This window comes from Ambystoma mexicanum, chromosome 2p (genome assembly GCF_040938575.1).
Source record: "Ambystoma mexicanum isolate Mex_15411 chromosome 2p, UKY_AmexF1_1, whole genome shotgun sequence".
Classification (NCBI taxonomy): domain Eukaryota; kingdom Metazoa; phylum Chordata; class Amphibia; order Caudata; family Ambystomatidae; genus Ambystoma; species Ambystoma mexicanum.
The window spans coordinates 308,078,715-308,093,670 of record NC_090923.1 but is presented as its reverse complement, the minus strand read 5'-3'; the positions used below and the strand labels follow the sequence as shown (position 1 = coordinate 308,093,670).

Below are 14,956 nucleotides of genomic sequence, written 5' to 3'. Positions count from 1 at the left end.
GCAGGCACATATATATTTTTGAGTTCTATATTTTATGGTGAGTCTGAAAATACTAATCTTATTTCAGCACGGCCTTCCGGGGAGTAGCTACCATTTTTCACGATTTACGACTGCACTGCACTAGTGTAAAACATGACACTTCACAATTCACATCTTAATTTCACAATAAAACACTCTATTAATTTTCCAGTTCCTCAAAATTCTGAGAATGCATGAATCATATTTCTTTTCATAACTCAAATTCTAAATATCACACAGAATGGTACAGACTGGCTTCTTATCGCCTTTATTATGAGCATGAGATGAGCTCAGTGGGACACACAATGCTCTTTTTATTAAGGAAAATGTATTCCTATGTTAATCAGCCAATGATTCACATGTGCCCCTCAGTTTCACAATAGCCCACACCGTTTCCTAAGTTCCACTTCTCCATTGTCACATGTCCATGACATCTACCTGGCTCATGTCATTCTAGCCCCCCCCAGCTTTAAAAGACCTGGTTCGCCGCTAATACACAGTTAATGGGGAGCTTTGACCTAAAGGTCAATTCAGCTTGCCGTGTTATCTGTACAACACAATTCTGATCTCACTCCCAACATTTCTTTGTAATTTTGACTGAAACACCAGGCCTTTCCTGCTAATGTGCCCCACCAAAAGTCCTTGGATCATAGTTTCAGCTTGGAGAGAAAAGCAAGTTGCATCTGCAGTTCTGAAAGGCTAGCATTTTACATTAACAAAATGTGTGTAAATGTAACTTTCAGTACTACACCTGGGCCTGTTGTTCACAATACAATATTTCTTTACATACTGTTTGAACAGATAGTATTCACACAGATAGGCCATAGTGACATAAGAAACCAGTGTTCACTTTTACACAAAAAGGGCCTTTCCCTTTATAGGATTTTTTATGTGATGAAATTAAGTCCCTTTATTCCTGATAAATGCAATCGGTCACTCGACTGGATTTCTTAAATGTGAGGGCACCATTCTTCCTTTTTATCTTCCAGATGCGCACTATTTCAATGCATCTATTCTTTCCACGTGCAGTACTGCAGTTTTAAATCTGTCAAAGGTGCCTTTTTCCCAGTTTTCACATAGTCAGCATCTGCAGCACCAAATTTTTGTTTTTACCTGATTGGACACAATTGACAATATTACAGTTGTAATACACACACTCCTTCAACTCTTTGCCTTTCCATTTTACTAAAGCCGAGGGAGGCCCCTTTTCATATTTCCATATGCCTTATGTCAAAAATCAATGTTTTCAATTAGCCTGCATCTTTCAATGGGTAGCACCAGTAACCAGTTTCATTCTTATAGTATGGCCTTGTATACCCTCTCTATGTCTGACATTCTGGGGCTATATTCTTCCCCACGGGTGATAACCATTCAATAACATTGCTAATATAGGGACAATGTTTCTCCAGCATGGGGTCTGGCATGGATTCACATGCTCATGAATATTCCCCGTCGTCAGGCTGGGAATCCTCGGTAAAGAAAAAACCAGTATCAGTTTCGTTTCTGATCTGTCTTTCGTAGTAGTAACCAATCACTGGTCTCTGCGTCATGCTGACCACAGCCAATGACTGCCCTCTACCTAAGCCCCGCCTCTGGCAGCCATCTTCAGATTTTTACCGCACGTTCATGTGTTGGGATCAAGCTGCCAGTGGACGCGGATCTGCTCTCCAGGGAAGGAGGCGCCATCCTCCACCACGACCCGAAGTCGCTGAACTTGCAGGCCTGGCTCCTGCAGCGCTAGAGTTTGGAGGATACGATATACTGGCCGACTTCAGAGAGGTTCTTGCAAAGGCCAGGGCGTCCTCGACTCTTAAATGCTACGGACACAAATGGAAGAGGTTCTCTGTCTGGTGCCACGCACAGAAGATCAACCCTCTAAGGATTACGGCTCCCCAAGTACTGCCTTACCTGTTGACGCTGGCCAAGGCTGGACTGGCGCACGCGTCCATCAAGATTCATCTTGCTGCGATCTCCCGATACACCAGAACCATGGGGCGGACGTCCTTGTGTTCTCATCGTCTGGTGAAAGAGTTCATGAAGGGACTGTTCAGATCGTTCCCGCCGGTGAAGGCTCCGGCCCCGGCGTGGGAGCTCAACGTGGTGCTGACCAAGCTCATGGGACCTCCGTTCGAGCCTCTGCACTCGGCCCCGTTGAAGTTCCTGTCGTGGAAAACAGCGTTTCTTGTGGCCATCACCTCCGCACGACGAGTGAGAGAGAGAGATCCAGGCCCTATCTTGCAAGCCACCATACTTGACTTTTCACGACACGAGGGTGGTGCTCAGGACGCACCCCTCCTTCATGTCCAAGGTGCCGTCGAAATTCCACCTCCACGAACCCTTGGTGTTGCCTGTTTTTTTCCCGTCGCCTTCGTCGCCGGCTGAGAGGACTTTGCACTCGCTTGATGTGGCTAGAGCGCTGAAGTTCTACGTGGACCGCACAAAGTGTTTTCGGAAGACGTCACAACTCTTTGTGAACTTTGGACCTGTCAATCAGGGGAAGGCTCTCTCGAAGGCTTCCATTTCCAGGTGGCTCTCTGGCTGTATCATGTACTGTCATCGGTTGGCAAACCGACCGCTGCCTGGCCGTCCGAGAGCCCATTCCACCAGAGCGATCGCAGCTACCACGGCGTTCCTATCTGGTGTGCCCCTGCTGGACATATGCAGGGCTGCTACGTGGAGGTCGACGCACACCTTCACGAAATTCTACTGCGTCGATCGGGATTCCAGGGAGGAGTCCAGGGTCGGCCAAGCAGTGCTGCGCAACCTGTTCGCCTGAGGTGAGCCTGGTGAGGAGGTAAGATTGCTTAATGTTGAGTTTGATGTAATGCTTAATGTTGAGCCTTTGCCACCTCCCGTGGTTGTGCATGTGTGTACTGCTATGTATTCTTTATTCATGAGCATGTGAATCCATGCCAGACCCCATGCTGGAGAAGGAACAAGTTACTTACCTGTAACTGTTGTTCTCCAGCATGGGTCTGGCATGGATTCACATGCGAACCCTCCCGCCTACCCCTCTGTGGCTCTTCACTTGGTCATACTGCCACTTCACGTGCTTCCAAATCTGAAGATGGCTGCCAGAGGCGGGGCTTAGGTAGAGTGCAGTCATTGGCTGTGGTCAGCATGACGCAGAGACCAGTGATTGGTTACTACTACGAAAGACAGATCAGAAACGAAACTGATACTGGTTTTTTCTTTACCGAGGATTCCCAGCCTGACGACAGGGAATATTCATGAGCATGTGAATCCATGCCAGACCCATGCTGGAGAACAACAGTTAGAGGCAAGTAACTTGTTCCATCCCCTTACAAGGCAACAGAGTCTGGAGAGGTGGATGGTAATTGGGATGTATCGAAAGTTTGTTTAAGAACACAAGATATATTCATAATGTATATAAAGAAAAATAGTTGAACCTGGAAAAGATAGCAACACGGCATCGCACCAAAAGCAAGCATTGGCAAAGTCAAAAATTTGGAATGTTCTATAGGCAGACATATGTGCCCCTGTTATATTTTTTACTTTCCAATGTTTGTACATTATTGTTCTACAAATCATCCTAATGCATATTATTTTAGTACTAGTATTTACAAGAGACAACAACCTTATTTCAGGGCAGTGTATTGGAATGCTATACTGCATAGAAATCAATTGGTTGTTTTTTTGTTACACTTGGGGCTGATTGATTGCTGCAAATAAAGAATAACCCTTCAAAGAGATGCTTCTGCATGTGAAATGGCTGTTCTAAGTTACCCTAATGTGGTGGAAATTCAGAAAACTAACCACTTATTTGCTGCAATTAGACAAATAGTCATCAGGCAAAATTTTCTTTTTTTATGGAAAGAAGTTCTTTTAAATCCTTGTAATATGGTAAGGATTTATGTACTGGGTAATTTGACATTGGTCTTGCTACTGTCATGTATGTATCTCTCCACAAATAAGTGTTATGAGGATTGAGAGCGTGGGATATGACGAGGACTTCCCGATTCTTGGAGAAGACGAGAGCCTTCTCAAATCCCTGTTCTGACGGAAACTGTTGTGTTGATTAATATGTTTTTTCAAAATTGACAAATGCCATCTTTTTCGCACTTGAATAATGTGGAGGGTCTGTAAAAAGGAAAAGGAGAAATATCCTGAGAAACTCAGCAGCACCAGAAGAAAACTTTAGCAGTATAGTGTTTGATTCTTTATACGTAGTTCATTGTACAAGATCATTGAAAGGTTCATATTTTGAATCATGGGTCTTTCGTGTTCAATTTCATCAATTTAACCCTTGTAGATGTTATTGAGAGTGGTAATTTTGTGGCTGCATAAATTAGCATTTAATTTGAAGAACTCCTGCTGGTGAATGTACTACCACTGTCTTTGTATACATGAAGAGTGATCCCTTCACAGAGTGTTAGGTCACCATACTCGTTCATGCAGGTCCCTTCCTGCATAAATTGCTCGATGCCTCCAAGTCAGCCGCTTTCCTGCCATGAGTGTCAAATTGATTAGGCTGGGAGGCTCCACAGCAACCGTCCCATTACAATAGTTGTCAATCTCTCTGCTGGATCCTGATTTTAGTGGCATGCATGTCATCTTTAAATTAGCTGCCCAGGTCTCTCTTGTTATGCCTTCAGTGCCAAGACAATTAACGTTGACCCATTTGTTACAGGTTGCTCCCATGCTCCTTCTCAAATCAGATGTCAGATTAAGTCAAATCCCCCCTTGGACGTGCCTGGCCGTTTGCAGAGCATCAGCCCTGCACCATGTATCCAGCAAACTGGAAGGAAGGCTCCCATCAAATCTTTACCAGCCAAACAACTGCATGCACAGAAACCCCAAGGCAAGTCCTTTGCTTATTTTACACACTGTGCTTTCTCAACCAGAAAGGAGCATGAAATGAGACATGTTATTAGGAAATGTAGTGAAATCTACGTCTAGCACTTGCTATCATATAAAATCATGTTTTGCTATAGTGAGAGAAGATGAGATACAAGCATGCAATATTGATTTCATGATTACTGTGTGGGGGATGTTTGGGTAGAACAAATACAGACTCTCTGCAAATTGCTTCCCCCGCGTTGTAGGTTTACTGTGTGAAGTGAGGTGCATTGACCAGCATTATGCATCGTTGTTTTCTATGTCTCTATTGAAAGCCATGTACCTCAACAGCTGAATGAAGGTGTTCAGTGCTGTGATATCACATTTAGCGTGCTTGTTCAGCTGCTGGAAACGGCTCTAGTCAGTGCACTTTTTTAAGCCAGACCACTGAAGTGCAGACTTGCCTCTGACATTCTTTTGAGACCCCTCTACCTCTTAAGCAGCAGCAGCTCGTCTCGTTAAGAGACAGCTTTAACCAGCCCAGTGACGGCAGCAACCGACTGGCACAGGTTTCTGCAGCAAATCACCAGCATGCAGAGCGTGGTGTTGTGACTCGCTAAATGTTTCGAGAGAATAGCACATCCAATATATATAATCAAGCAGACCACCACAACCCCCGCACACGCACACACACACACACTTTCTCTATCCAAATACCTCATTTTTATTCCAATCTTACTTCCAAAACTATACATTCTGCTATTTCTTCTTCTTTTGTCTGTCTTGCCGCAATCTTTTTTTTATTTGTATTTAATTGTTTAAAGCACAGACCTAGCTCAACAGTAGCACATCCCTGTACAGGGTGTGCAGGGCCAGCACTTGGTCATGATTCTTTACACAGTAGTGCAGTACTGTGAGTTATGGTGTGTTATGGTGTGTGCATCAGTGGATTGAGGTATAGAGAGTGGGTGTATGACAAGAGAATGATTGTTTGCAGGTCCTCTTTGATTCAAGTCGGTGTATTTGTTGTGCAAAGAGCATATGCCACACGATATGTGGAGCAGCCAGGAAAACTGTTGTACTACTTGCGACTGCTATGTAGATGCTGCATGCAGTCTTGAACAGTATCCTGGCCTGGAGTGGAAGCAAATGCAGTTACCATAGGACAGCGTAGACTCAGTCAAAATGAGACATGTTGTGGCATGGTGGACTGCTTTTAGGGGGAGCCAGGTTAGCGGCTGGATGCCCCATTAGGAGGTAGTTCCCACCATCAATGTACAAAAACCCTACAATCCAGAAGTCCTGCAGCGAGATAAAGGGTTTGATTTGCAATGGGTGGTGATTTGGAATCGGACCATTTGGACCTTCTTGGTTACGCGTTTCTGGAAAGACAGGCTTCTGTTGATGGCGAGGCCTAAGGATTTTGCTGAATCTGAGAGTTGCAGAACAAATCCTTTGAGGCTCATATAATTGAGTCATTGGTGGATGAGTTGTTTATAAGGGGGACCAATTAGGACGAATTAAGACTTGATTGGCTATGTTTGGGTAGGCAGTCAACATCCAGGACTGGATGATGGCTATGTAATTGCGTAGACAACTGATGTCTTGTGAGCTTTTTACTCTCATGTAAATATCAGGATCTCTGAGTAGGATTCCCAGAGGATGTAGGCTTCTGGGGCTTTGCAGGTGATTTCGAGTTTGTTAGAATGTAACCTGTTCATCTGGATGTCGTAGTGTCTGCCTGAGAGGTAGGGGGTAAACAAATTCAGGACAGTGTTGGTGAATCCCATCCTGTCTGTGAGGAGGAAAGGAAGACTGTTATAGTTGATGGGATTGAATGCAGCCAAGAGGTCAAGGATTATGAGGTGGCAGAGTCACCCTTATCCATGATTTGGACGGTGTCATGCACCAAATGAATGGTGGCTTCCTCAATGCTACACTTGGGGTGGAAGCCTGACTGATAGTTGTGTAGAAAGTGTCAGCACTAGATTCTGGTGAGTAGTTATAGCGACTAATTTTCCAAGATTTCGCTGGAAAATGGGAGGTTGGTAATAAGCTGGTAGTTGGCCAGGTCATCTGGGTCTATGATCTGTTTTTTTCAAAAGTGTCCTGGAAGGGCTCTTCAGTGAGGGAGGCATTGATGATGTTGAGGAATGCTTTATGTACTGGGCCCAGCAATTCTTTAATGATAGATGCCCGGAGCAGGAGGAAGGTTTGATCAAGGCTAGCATTAATGGAGGTTCAGGGGAAAGAGGAGGACATTCGGTGCAGAGGGGCAGTGTGCATGCTTGGGTGTGGAGGTGAGAAACTAATGTTGGGGAAGGATCATTCAGTGATCTGTTGGATTTCGTCTATTTTTTTCAATGGACGGTATTGATTCTGTTGAATTTTTTCTGACTTGCTGAATCCTCAGGGTTAAGTGGTTAGGGTTGGTACAGTGCTTTAGTACTTCAAAAAGTACTTTCCTCCTGTTAGCGGCTGTCGCAATTGTGGTGGACTAGTAAGCAGCTTTGGCCTCTGTGATTAGAATCCTATGGGTGGTGTGGAGAGATTCAAGAGAGTTACTTTTTTTGCACCATGTTTGTCCAAGGCTTTGATTCAGTGTTTGTTGGAGGCAAACTTGGGTGCGTACCAAGATGCGAATGGTTTGTTTTTACATAACCATGCTACACGCTGTTCCACATGTCCATGGTTTAACAACTCTCTTAAAAGATTAAGTACACATCTTCAGCAAGCTGAGCGCCTATGGCCTAAATGCATAACTGCTTATCTATTCGTTTTATATTCTCTGCTGATATTTCAGTCCCAATTTCAGCATCTTTGCAATTACTGAACCAGATGTCGCTTCCTTGATTGCTTGCACTAAACCCCGCTGCTGCTCTTTATTAACATGTTTCCTTGGACACCACTACCCTACCCCATCTAAATCTGGTCCTATATATCTGCTTCCCCAGCTCTTGTAAATTCTTGACAATCGTTCACTTATCAGCCTATCTCATTTCTTGTAATCTTAAGTCCATCAAAACTGCCCTTCTTTCTGTCTCTGTTTCATTCTGCATTTCTGCAATTTTTGACACTGCCCATCGCCCGACTTTACTTTTTCTCTCTCTATACTTGATATTTGTAGTTCGGTGTGATCTTTGTTTTCATCCTACCTGCACAATTACACTTTCTGGGTTTCTTGGAAGGCAAAGTTCCTTCTCTTAAATCTCTTGTTTATGGTGCTGTGCCAGGTTCTGCAGTAGATCCTCTTAGTTACTCTAGATTACATACCTCTTGCCATGTCATTTCAAAATTATAATTTTCACTTAGAACCTTACACGGATGGTAAACAGATCTTTGCCTCTTTTCTCTTTCAATGACTGTCAGCAGCAGCATCTGTCTTCTTTTCTCTATTGAGTCCTGGATTTAGGCAAACTTCCTACCTTTTAAACCCTACCTCTTTATGTGCTTTTTTCCTTTTTCAATATTCTTTCTTCCTGTTCAATTTCCTTTATCAGAAATTTCTCATAATCTTAAATTTTCAGTTCACACTTCATGCTGGGACTCAAACACCCCGGGTGCACTACTCCAGCATGGAACTGCACCTGGAGCCAGAATTCATCAGGACGACACCCTCTTTTCCTCCAACCTTACAACTGAGGTTCTGAGTTTACTTTTCTCAGGGTTTTGTCCTTTGCAAGAGGATCTGCACCCAAGGGTGGGCTGGAAAAGGGTTAAAAGGAGCTATTGCCCCCAGGCTGGAAGAGATATTGCACCCACAATATGAAATAAAAGAACAAACACAGAGTTAAAATGTAAAACCTTCAGAATTCTGGCTGCCTGGAAGGACCTGAGTGCTGCAAGACCTGATCAGCTTCTGTGTCTGAGTAGCCCCACTCGTGTTAATTTCAACAATTGTGGAAATGTTCTAGGGTTGCCCGGCACGTGGGCCTCTACGGAGAAGGGCATAGGGGTCCGGCACATGTTCATACCTCCCACAGGCAATATATGCATTTGAATGACACTCCGTGACCCTGGATGGTAAGGTTGGAACCACTGGAGGTCACGGAGTCCTGCGCAGGTCACTACAGTCCTGCGCAGCTCATCATTCCGCGTTACTGAGGAAGTAAGTGTCCATGCCTTATTACAGTTTGTCCTTGGTTTCATTTTGTAGGAATGCTTCCCCTATGCTGTGGCGATTTCCTGATCAATGGTAGGTTCATTATGAAAGGAGTTTAATAGCACCCTGAATAGCACCCATGGATATTACTATACAATCTTAACAGTAATAGATGTTGGATTGTTTGGAGTGCTGTACTTCAGGCATGGTTGCAAAACAAACGCAGCTAGATGTACGATTCAATTATTACTTATTGGTAGACTAGAAAGTGAGTGTGACGGTTTTTCATTTTTTTGTCCATAGCAGTCTTATGTGAACAACAGAAGACCCACATGCAAATCAATAACATATAGAGATACACAGTTACACAAATGAACAACACATCACTAAAGTCACACAGGCCAAAAAATACACAGAGGCTCATCACCTGCCTTATGAATTCAAATAGATACATTAGGTCGCCCTTCCTCCCTCTCCATCACCAAATCCAAGGCAGACTCCTATGCCAGTGTCTTCTGCCTCTGACTTTTCGGGAAAATGCTACTTGGGAGCACAATGAAAGCCAAGCCCTATTGGTGTCTGTAGTTCTGCATTGTCCAAGTGTAGACCCCAGTGGATCAATAACCAACACGACCCCAACCACAGCTCATTGTCGTGTCTGGCAGAGGCTGAGGGAACCCAAGGTGATATAGTAGTTACATGTGAGCCAGAGCAATGTAAGATGGTGAGGTGCAAGGGAGGGGCTTGATGTGATGTGCAATTAAAGGAGTAAGATACAAGAAATTGGTTACTCAGCAATGTGGGCAAGGGAAGGGTGCTAGTGTGGGGAATGGTGGCGAGTGTGTGGGAAGGGGATTGGGTTACGAGATGAAGCAAATGAAGTGTGGAGGTCTAAACATGTATCGTTAGGCAATACATGTGAAGAGCACTGAGGATGGCGTGCAAGCCACACAGGCCCAGGGCAGGGGTAAATGGGGTATGAGAAAGGAGATTAGGGTAAATTAGACAGAGGTACACACCTGGAAACTTATTTCAGCAGATTGAGCAAATGTTGCTGTGATCTGTGACTAGCATCAAAGCCACTGCACCAAATTGTGGGGGGGGGGTGGCTTGATCGCCTTTTTTATGATGCGATACATATTTGCTTTTTGAACATGTGTTTCTGTTAAGATTTCCTTTGCATTTTGTCAAGTTACGTTATTGGGTGATTTGGTGCTTTGAAACCCAGTTTAATTGAACAATGTACTAGTTTAGCACTTGTATAACATATTTGCAGAAAGTACTTTGTTGGTTCTAAGAGTGAAGATGGAATAGGAGAAGATAATCTCTAATTTGCTGTCCAAATTGTAAACTGTTGAAACAGTAAAGCAGCTCTCAAACTCCCCTTTCCACATGTCACACATGATGTGCTTCTGAGCAAATTGCCTTACTTCACTGTGCCTTACGTTCCTTAATTATCAAGTAGTTTTGGATCAGCCAGCAAATATTTTGTTCTATATGCACTGTAGGGAAAGTCTCACTGACATGGGTTTATAATTTGCAGTGTTACTCTTAAATAACCATAATATTAACCAATTATTAAATGGTTACTGATGAGTGGTAGGATTACAGGTGTTGGTCTTGTATTGTGAGGCGGCAGGATGCTTAGTGGGGGGCGGCGGTGGCAGCAGGGTTTCAGGAATGGGTTTTGTGTTTTGGGGTGGTGTCAGGAGGCCAGGTATGGGTGTTAAGCTGGGCTACCTCTGCCAATGAATTTATTAGCCTCCCCCGCCTCTTAACATTGGTTTAAACTAAAGGAGGGACAGGAGCAGATGTAGCCTGCTGTTGCAAACTGGGACACCACGACTCCTGGGCTCAAATCCAAGCTTTCCAATTGTATTATCTTCATAAATTCAATGTATATGTTTCATATGTTCAGAAGTTTACTTGGGGTCCGGGTCTCTAGAAACCATAAAAATGATAGAAAGATATGTTGCATTAAAGGAAATTAAGGCCAAAAAATGTGTGCGTTTTCCTCTCTCTCGGCGGTCTCCACCCTATAGTTAAGGTGAGACCATTTTACATACACTTTTCTTGAAATTCTTTTGCTAATAACTTTTGACTTGCTGGATGGATTTGGATGAAGTCTTCCCACAATCATGTTGTCATGCCCCACTCCCCCAACTGGAAATTCTGGGAAAGATTTTTTAAACAATAAAAAAGTTATTAAAGAAACAGTTAATACATTTTTCCATAGAGAATAAAGTGCAATTTGTGGGAAGTTGTAGCACAAAGCATTGAATACATTTCCTTCAATGTTTTGAGGTAAATCCATCCAATAGTTTTAACATTTTCTATGGAGAAGGGGGGACCCACTACTCCCAACATCTTTTATAAATCTCCCATGTTGCTTTGCAGCAGAGAGGCTGAGACTCTATGGATGGATTTGGTTGAATGGTCCCAAAGAAGAATGTTGCCAGGCACCCCCTTCCCGAATTCAACATTTTGAAACGTTATTAAAGAAACAAAATAAAACTGTTTTCAGCCTTCTCCCATTAATTTTGCCATATATAAAAGGTGCAATTTGTGAACAATCGCTGTGCGAAAACCGCTGGGTGTTTTTGGACCAAATAAGACACAACTTGGGCACAAAGCATCGCCTAATTCCCTCGACGTGTTGGGGGTGAATCTGTCCTTTAATTTTTAAATTATTCAAAACAGAAGGGGGTGCCCGCAGCTCCTTATAACATATATATATATCGACCTTGGTGCTTTGCAGCAGACAGGCTTTTCCAAAATAAAAAGGTGCTGCTTTTTTTTCTCTCAATGCAAGCATTTCTCGTGGTGTTACTAGGGAAGGTGAAAACTGAAAAGTGCTCAAAACGCAATGTGAGGTGGGAAAAGGGATACAATCACATCAGGCTAGAGGTCGAGAGTGTGAAAGAAGACACCATGTGAAGGTTTGCATTTGGTGGTGGGTCGGGGAGCCAGTTACAAGTAGAAAAAGGTTGGTTTATCTGGGGAAGACTAGGAATCTCACAAGATTACTTCGGCAACACAGTGAGAAGTAGGCGGAAACAGAACATGCGTGACACAAAGCAATGAGTGTTTGGGGATAAAGGGAGAGGGGTAGGGGAGGATTCAAATGAGTGATGAGGGACCTGAAAAAAAGGACAACTCATGTTGAGTTCCTGTGCGGATGGGGACTATGCTTTCATTTTGAGCGTTGTTGCCAAATTAATGGTTTGACAGGGCCAGTGGGTCCAAAAGAAAGCTATTGGTGCAACCATGACTAGTGAGACCTCCATGTGAAACTAGTGATGTCCTGTAACTGCTTTTGTGCATATCTGTATACAAATGTTTGTGTAACATGTAACCATAAGTAACCTGCAACACGCCCAGGTACCTTCGAGTTTGGAGCACTATACAAATGAAAAAACCAATAAAAACTATGCACCATGTACAAAGGCCACGGACAAAGACCATAGCTAGTGTGACCCAAAGAAACCTACTGGTGCAACATGTAGAGTGGCTACACTGAAGGCCATGCCTAGTGTGCCCTGAAGAAAGCTATTGTTGTACCAATATGTACAGTAGCCATGGCTGAAGACCATGGCTAGTCGACCCTGAAGAAACCTCCTGGTGCACCATGTACAGTGGCCACGGTAAAAGGACATGGAATTGGGCCCTGAAGATACTATAGTATAACAAAACCGTGGGAATTCAGTGAAAAAACAGTAGTTAAGAGTTTTGAGTTGGACATATTTAATGCAACAAACCCCCAGAGGTTCAGCACTCCCATTTCAAGCAAGTCCACCATATGTGCCTCCTGCAATGATGACATTACAGATGACATCAGTGGTGACATCACTTATTACATTATACAGGACATCACTGATTGAGTGTTGAGTGAGTTTGGAAAGAAGGAGACAACCAACATGTAGAGTGAGAATAGCTGGCATGGAGACACCAGTGTTAATTGACAGCCACATCATTGAATGTTCTATGATGATGGCCCTTCTTACCATTGCTCCGATCCCCCAGTTGATAAAACCAAGGATGTTCATCTTTACACTCTGAGGTTAATTTCTAAGGGGCATTCTTGGTAAACATAACTCGTGAACAAGAGCTTGGTGTAGCCAAGTTGGGCTACACCACGAACTTGGTGTAGCCCAAGTTTTACAGAAGCACATAAAGAGATAATTTAGGTTGCGATATGGTGGAGAGGTTCACAATTGTCCATTACGTATTTGGGGTATTTCTGGAAGACATCAAAAGCCTGATATAAATTGATTTTGCCAGGTGTCAAATCCATGAGGAATTGTATGTATTCCTTCAAATCTACTACGCTGTCCATTCAATTGCATTATGCTACTGCAGAGTGCCATTAAATATCCCGAAAATGTGAAACAAGAGCTGAAATTGGAGCAGGAAGGCTCCACAGAGAAGGGGACATGCCCCACACCATGGGTAATGCCTAATAGACATCATGATGAAACCAACACATCCAGAAGTGGTGATGTGTCATCATGTGGCTCCTCAATAAGGGTTTGAAAAGCTAATGCCGCCATTCCCCAAATATTTGGCATTTCATCAGACCTCCATGGAGCCAATATATTCTAGCAACTGCACCTGAATGCCATGCATGAAAAGGTCTCATTTCACCCGGACTCATTATAACCACTTTTTCATTATAGATGAAACTATACCAGTACAAATGTCTGGGCTTTGTGGTTGCATTAGTCCAGAGATGTTTCAGTACACTGAAGGAATTGCAACCGTTGGACTACTACATGTCCCAAATTTCAGGGACAACATTTTAACTCCTGCATCTGTAGAATCAGAATACCTTGGGTGACTGCCAAATGGTTTGCAAAATGGCTCTGTGAGCAAGGATCTGTGCTGAATAGGAGAAATGTGAAATCCTCAAGTCAAAAATGTAATTATTTGTGTTTCAGGAGTCGGGCTTATCATCTCACCAAAAGAAAGTGGCTGATATGAGGTAGGACCAGCCTCACCAACCGGTGGAAGGTCAGACGTGCCCTACACATTGTGAGCAATTGTGGCAGGCTCCACCCTAATCCAGCCACCTTATCTGAATGCCTGCACAACTTTATGATGGAACGCTACCTATGATCATGACAACCTAGCAGACTATTGTCCTGCGTCCTTACCGAGCAGCACTAACACTGAACACTTTAGAGGCAACCATTACAGATTAAATTCTTCCAATTGGTACTGGACATCATTCACGTGGGCAGGTGAAAGGATGGGCTGATGCAGCAAGGCTAGAGGATGGCAGTAGCCACCTCCCAAGAACTGTGGAAGGGGAGAGCTGAATTAGCAGTGTAGCCTGAGGGTCCGATAATGCTGGAGTTGTTAATTGTTAGCCCAACCTTCCCAGTAGACATGGAGACTGACTGGCCTCACACGTTGTAAAGACTGGTAGGGGGTGGTCTGTACTTCTGCTCTCTATATGGTAGAGGGGAGGCACAGAGGACCCCAGCCTAGATTCTCTATTCGGTAGCTATGGTCGAGCAATCAAGGCCTAGCTTCTCAGGAGGTGATGCAGGCTGGTTCTTAAGTACAGTGTAGTCCCCAAGCCCCCACAAAGGAATGTCCACACACTGTATTGGTTAGAACACAGTCTTTATATAATCAATATTCAAGGTTATGTACACTTATCATAATAACTCACTTTGTACTTAGGAAAATCAACAATGGCAAATATATACAATTCTAAAGTGGTACCACCCTTTGTATTAGATCTCATTAAAGTGCATCAACAATACTGTAACAATGTCACACAGATCAATAGAGTGAAACCAGCAATAGAGAGAGGAGAGAAAATAATATGGTTGAGCAATAGGCAGAATACTGGCCCCTACCACTATACACAGTTCTGTGTGGAGATCCCCCCACCTGGGCAACCTGTAAAATAAAGATATAGCACAAGCCCAGTCCATATATTGTTCTGCAAGTCTTATTCCCTCCTATAATGTTTTTACCCCCCCAATGTACCTGGTGGAGTCGAGTTCTTCGAAGAGGCGTCAACAG

At 43.7% G+C, this 14,956-nt stretch overlaps 1 protein-coding gene across 5 annotated transcripts in view; it reads left to right on the top strand.

Annotated features, from left to right (window-relative positions):
* The window catches only part of FGD3 (FYVE, RhoGEF and PH domain containing 3), a 924,278-nt gene that overhangs the window by 476,684 nt on the left and 432,638 nt on the right, over positions 1-14,956 (top strand). For all 5 annotated transcript variants that reach the window (XM_069643609.1, XM_069643613.1, XM_069643610.1 and 2 more), the window contains exon 2: positions 4,670-4,840. In XM_069643609.1, coding sequence (XP_069499710.1) covers positions 4,764-4,840 — 77 coding nt within the window. In that variant the 5' untranslated portion in view covers positions 4,670-4,763. The remainder of the gene's footprint in view (positions 1-4,669; positions 4,841-14,956) is intronic.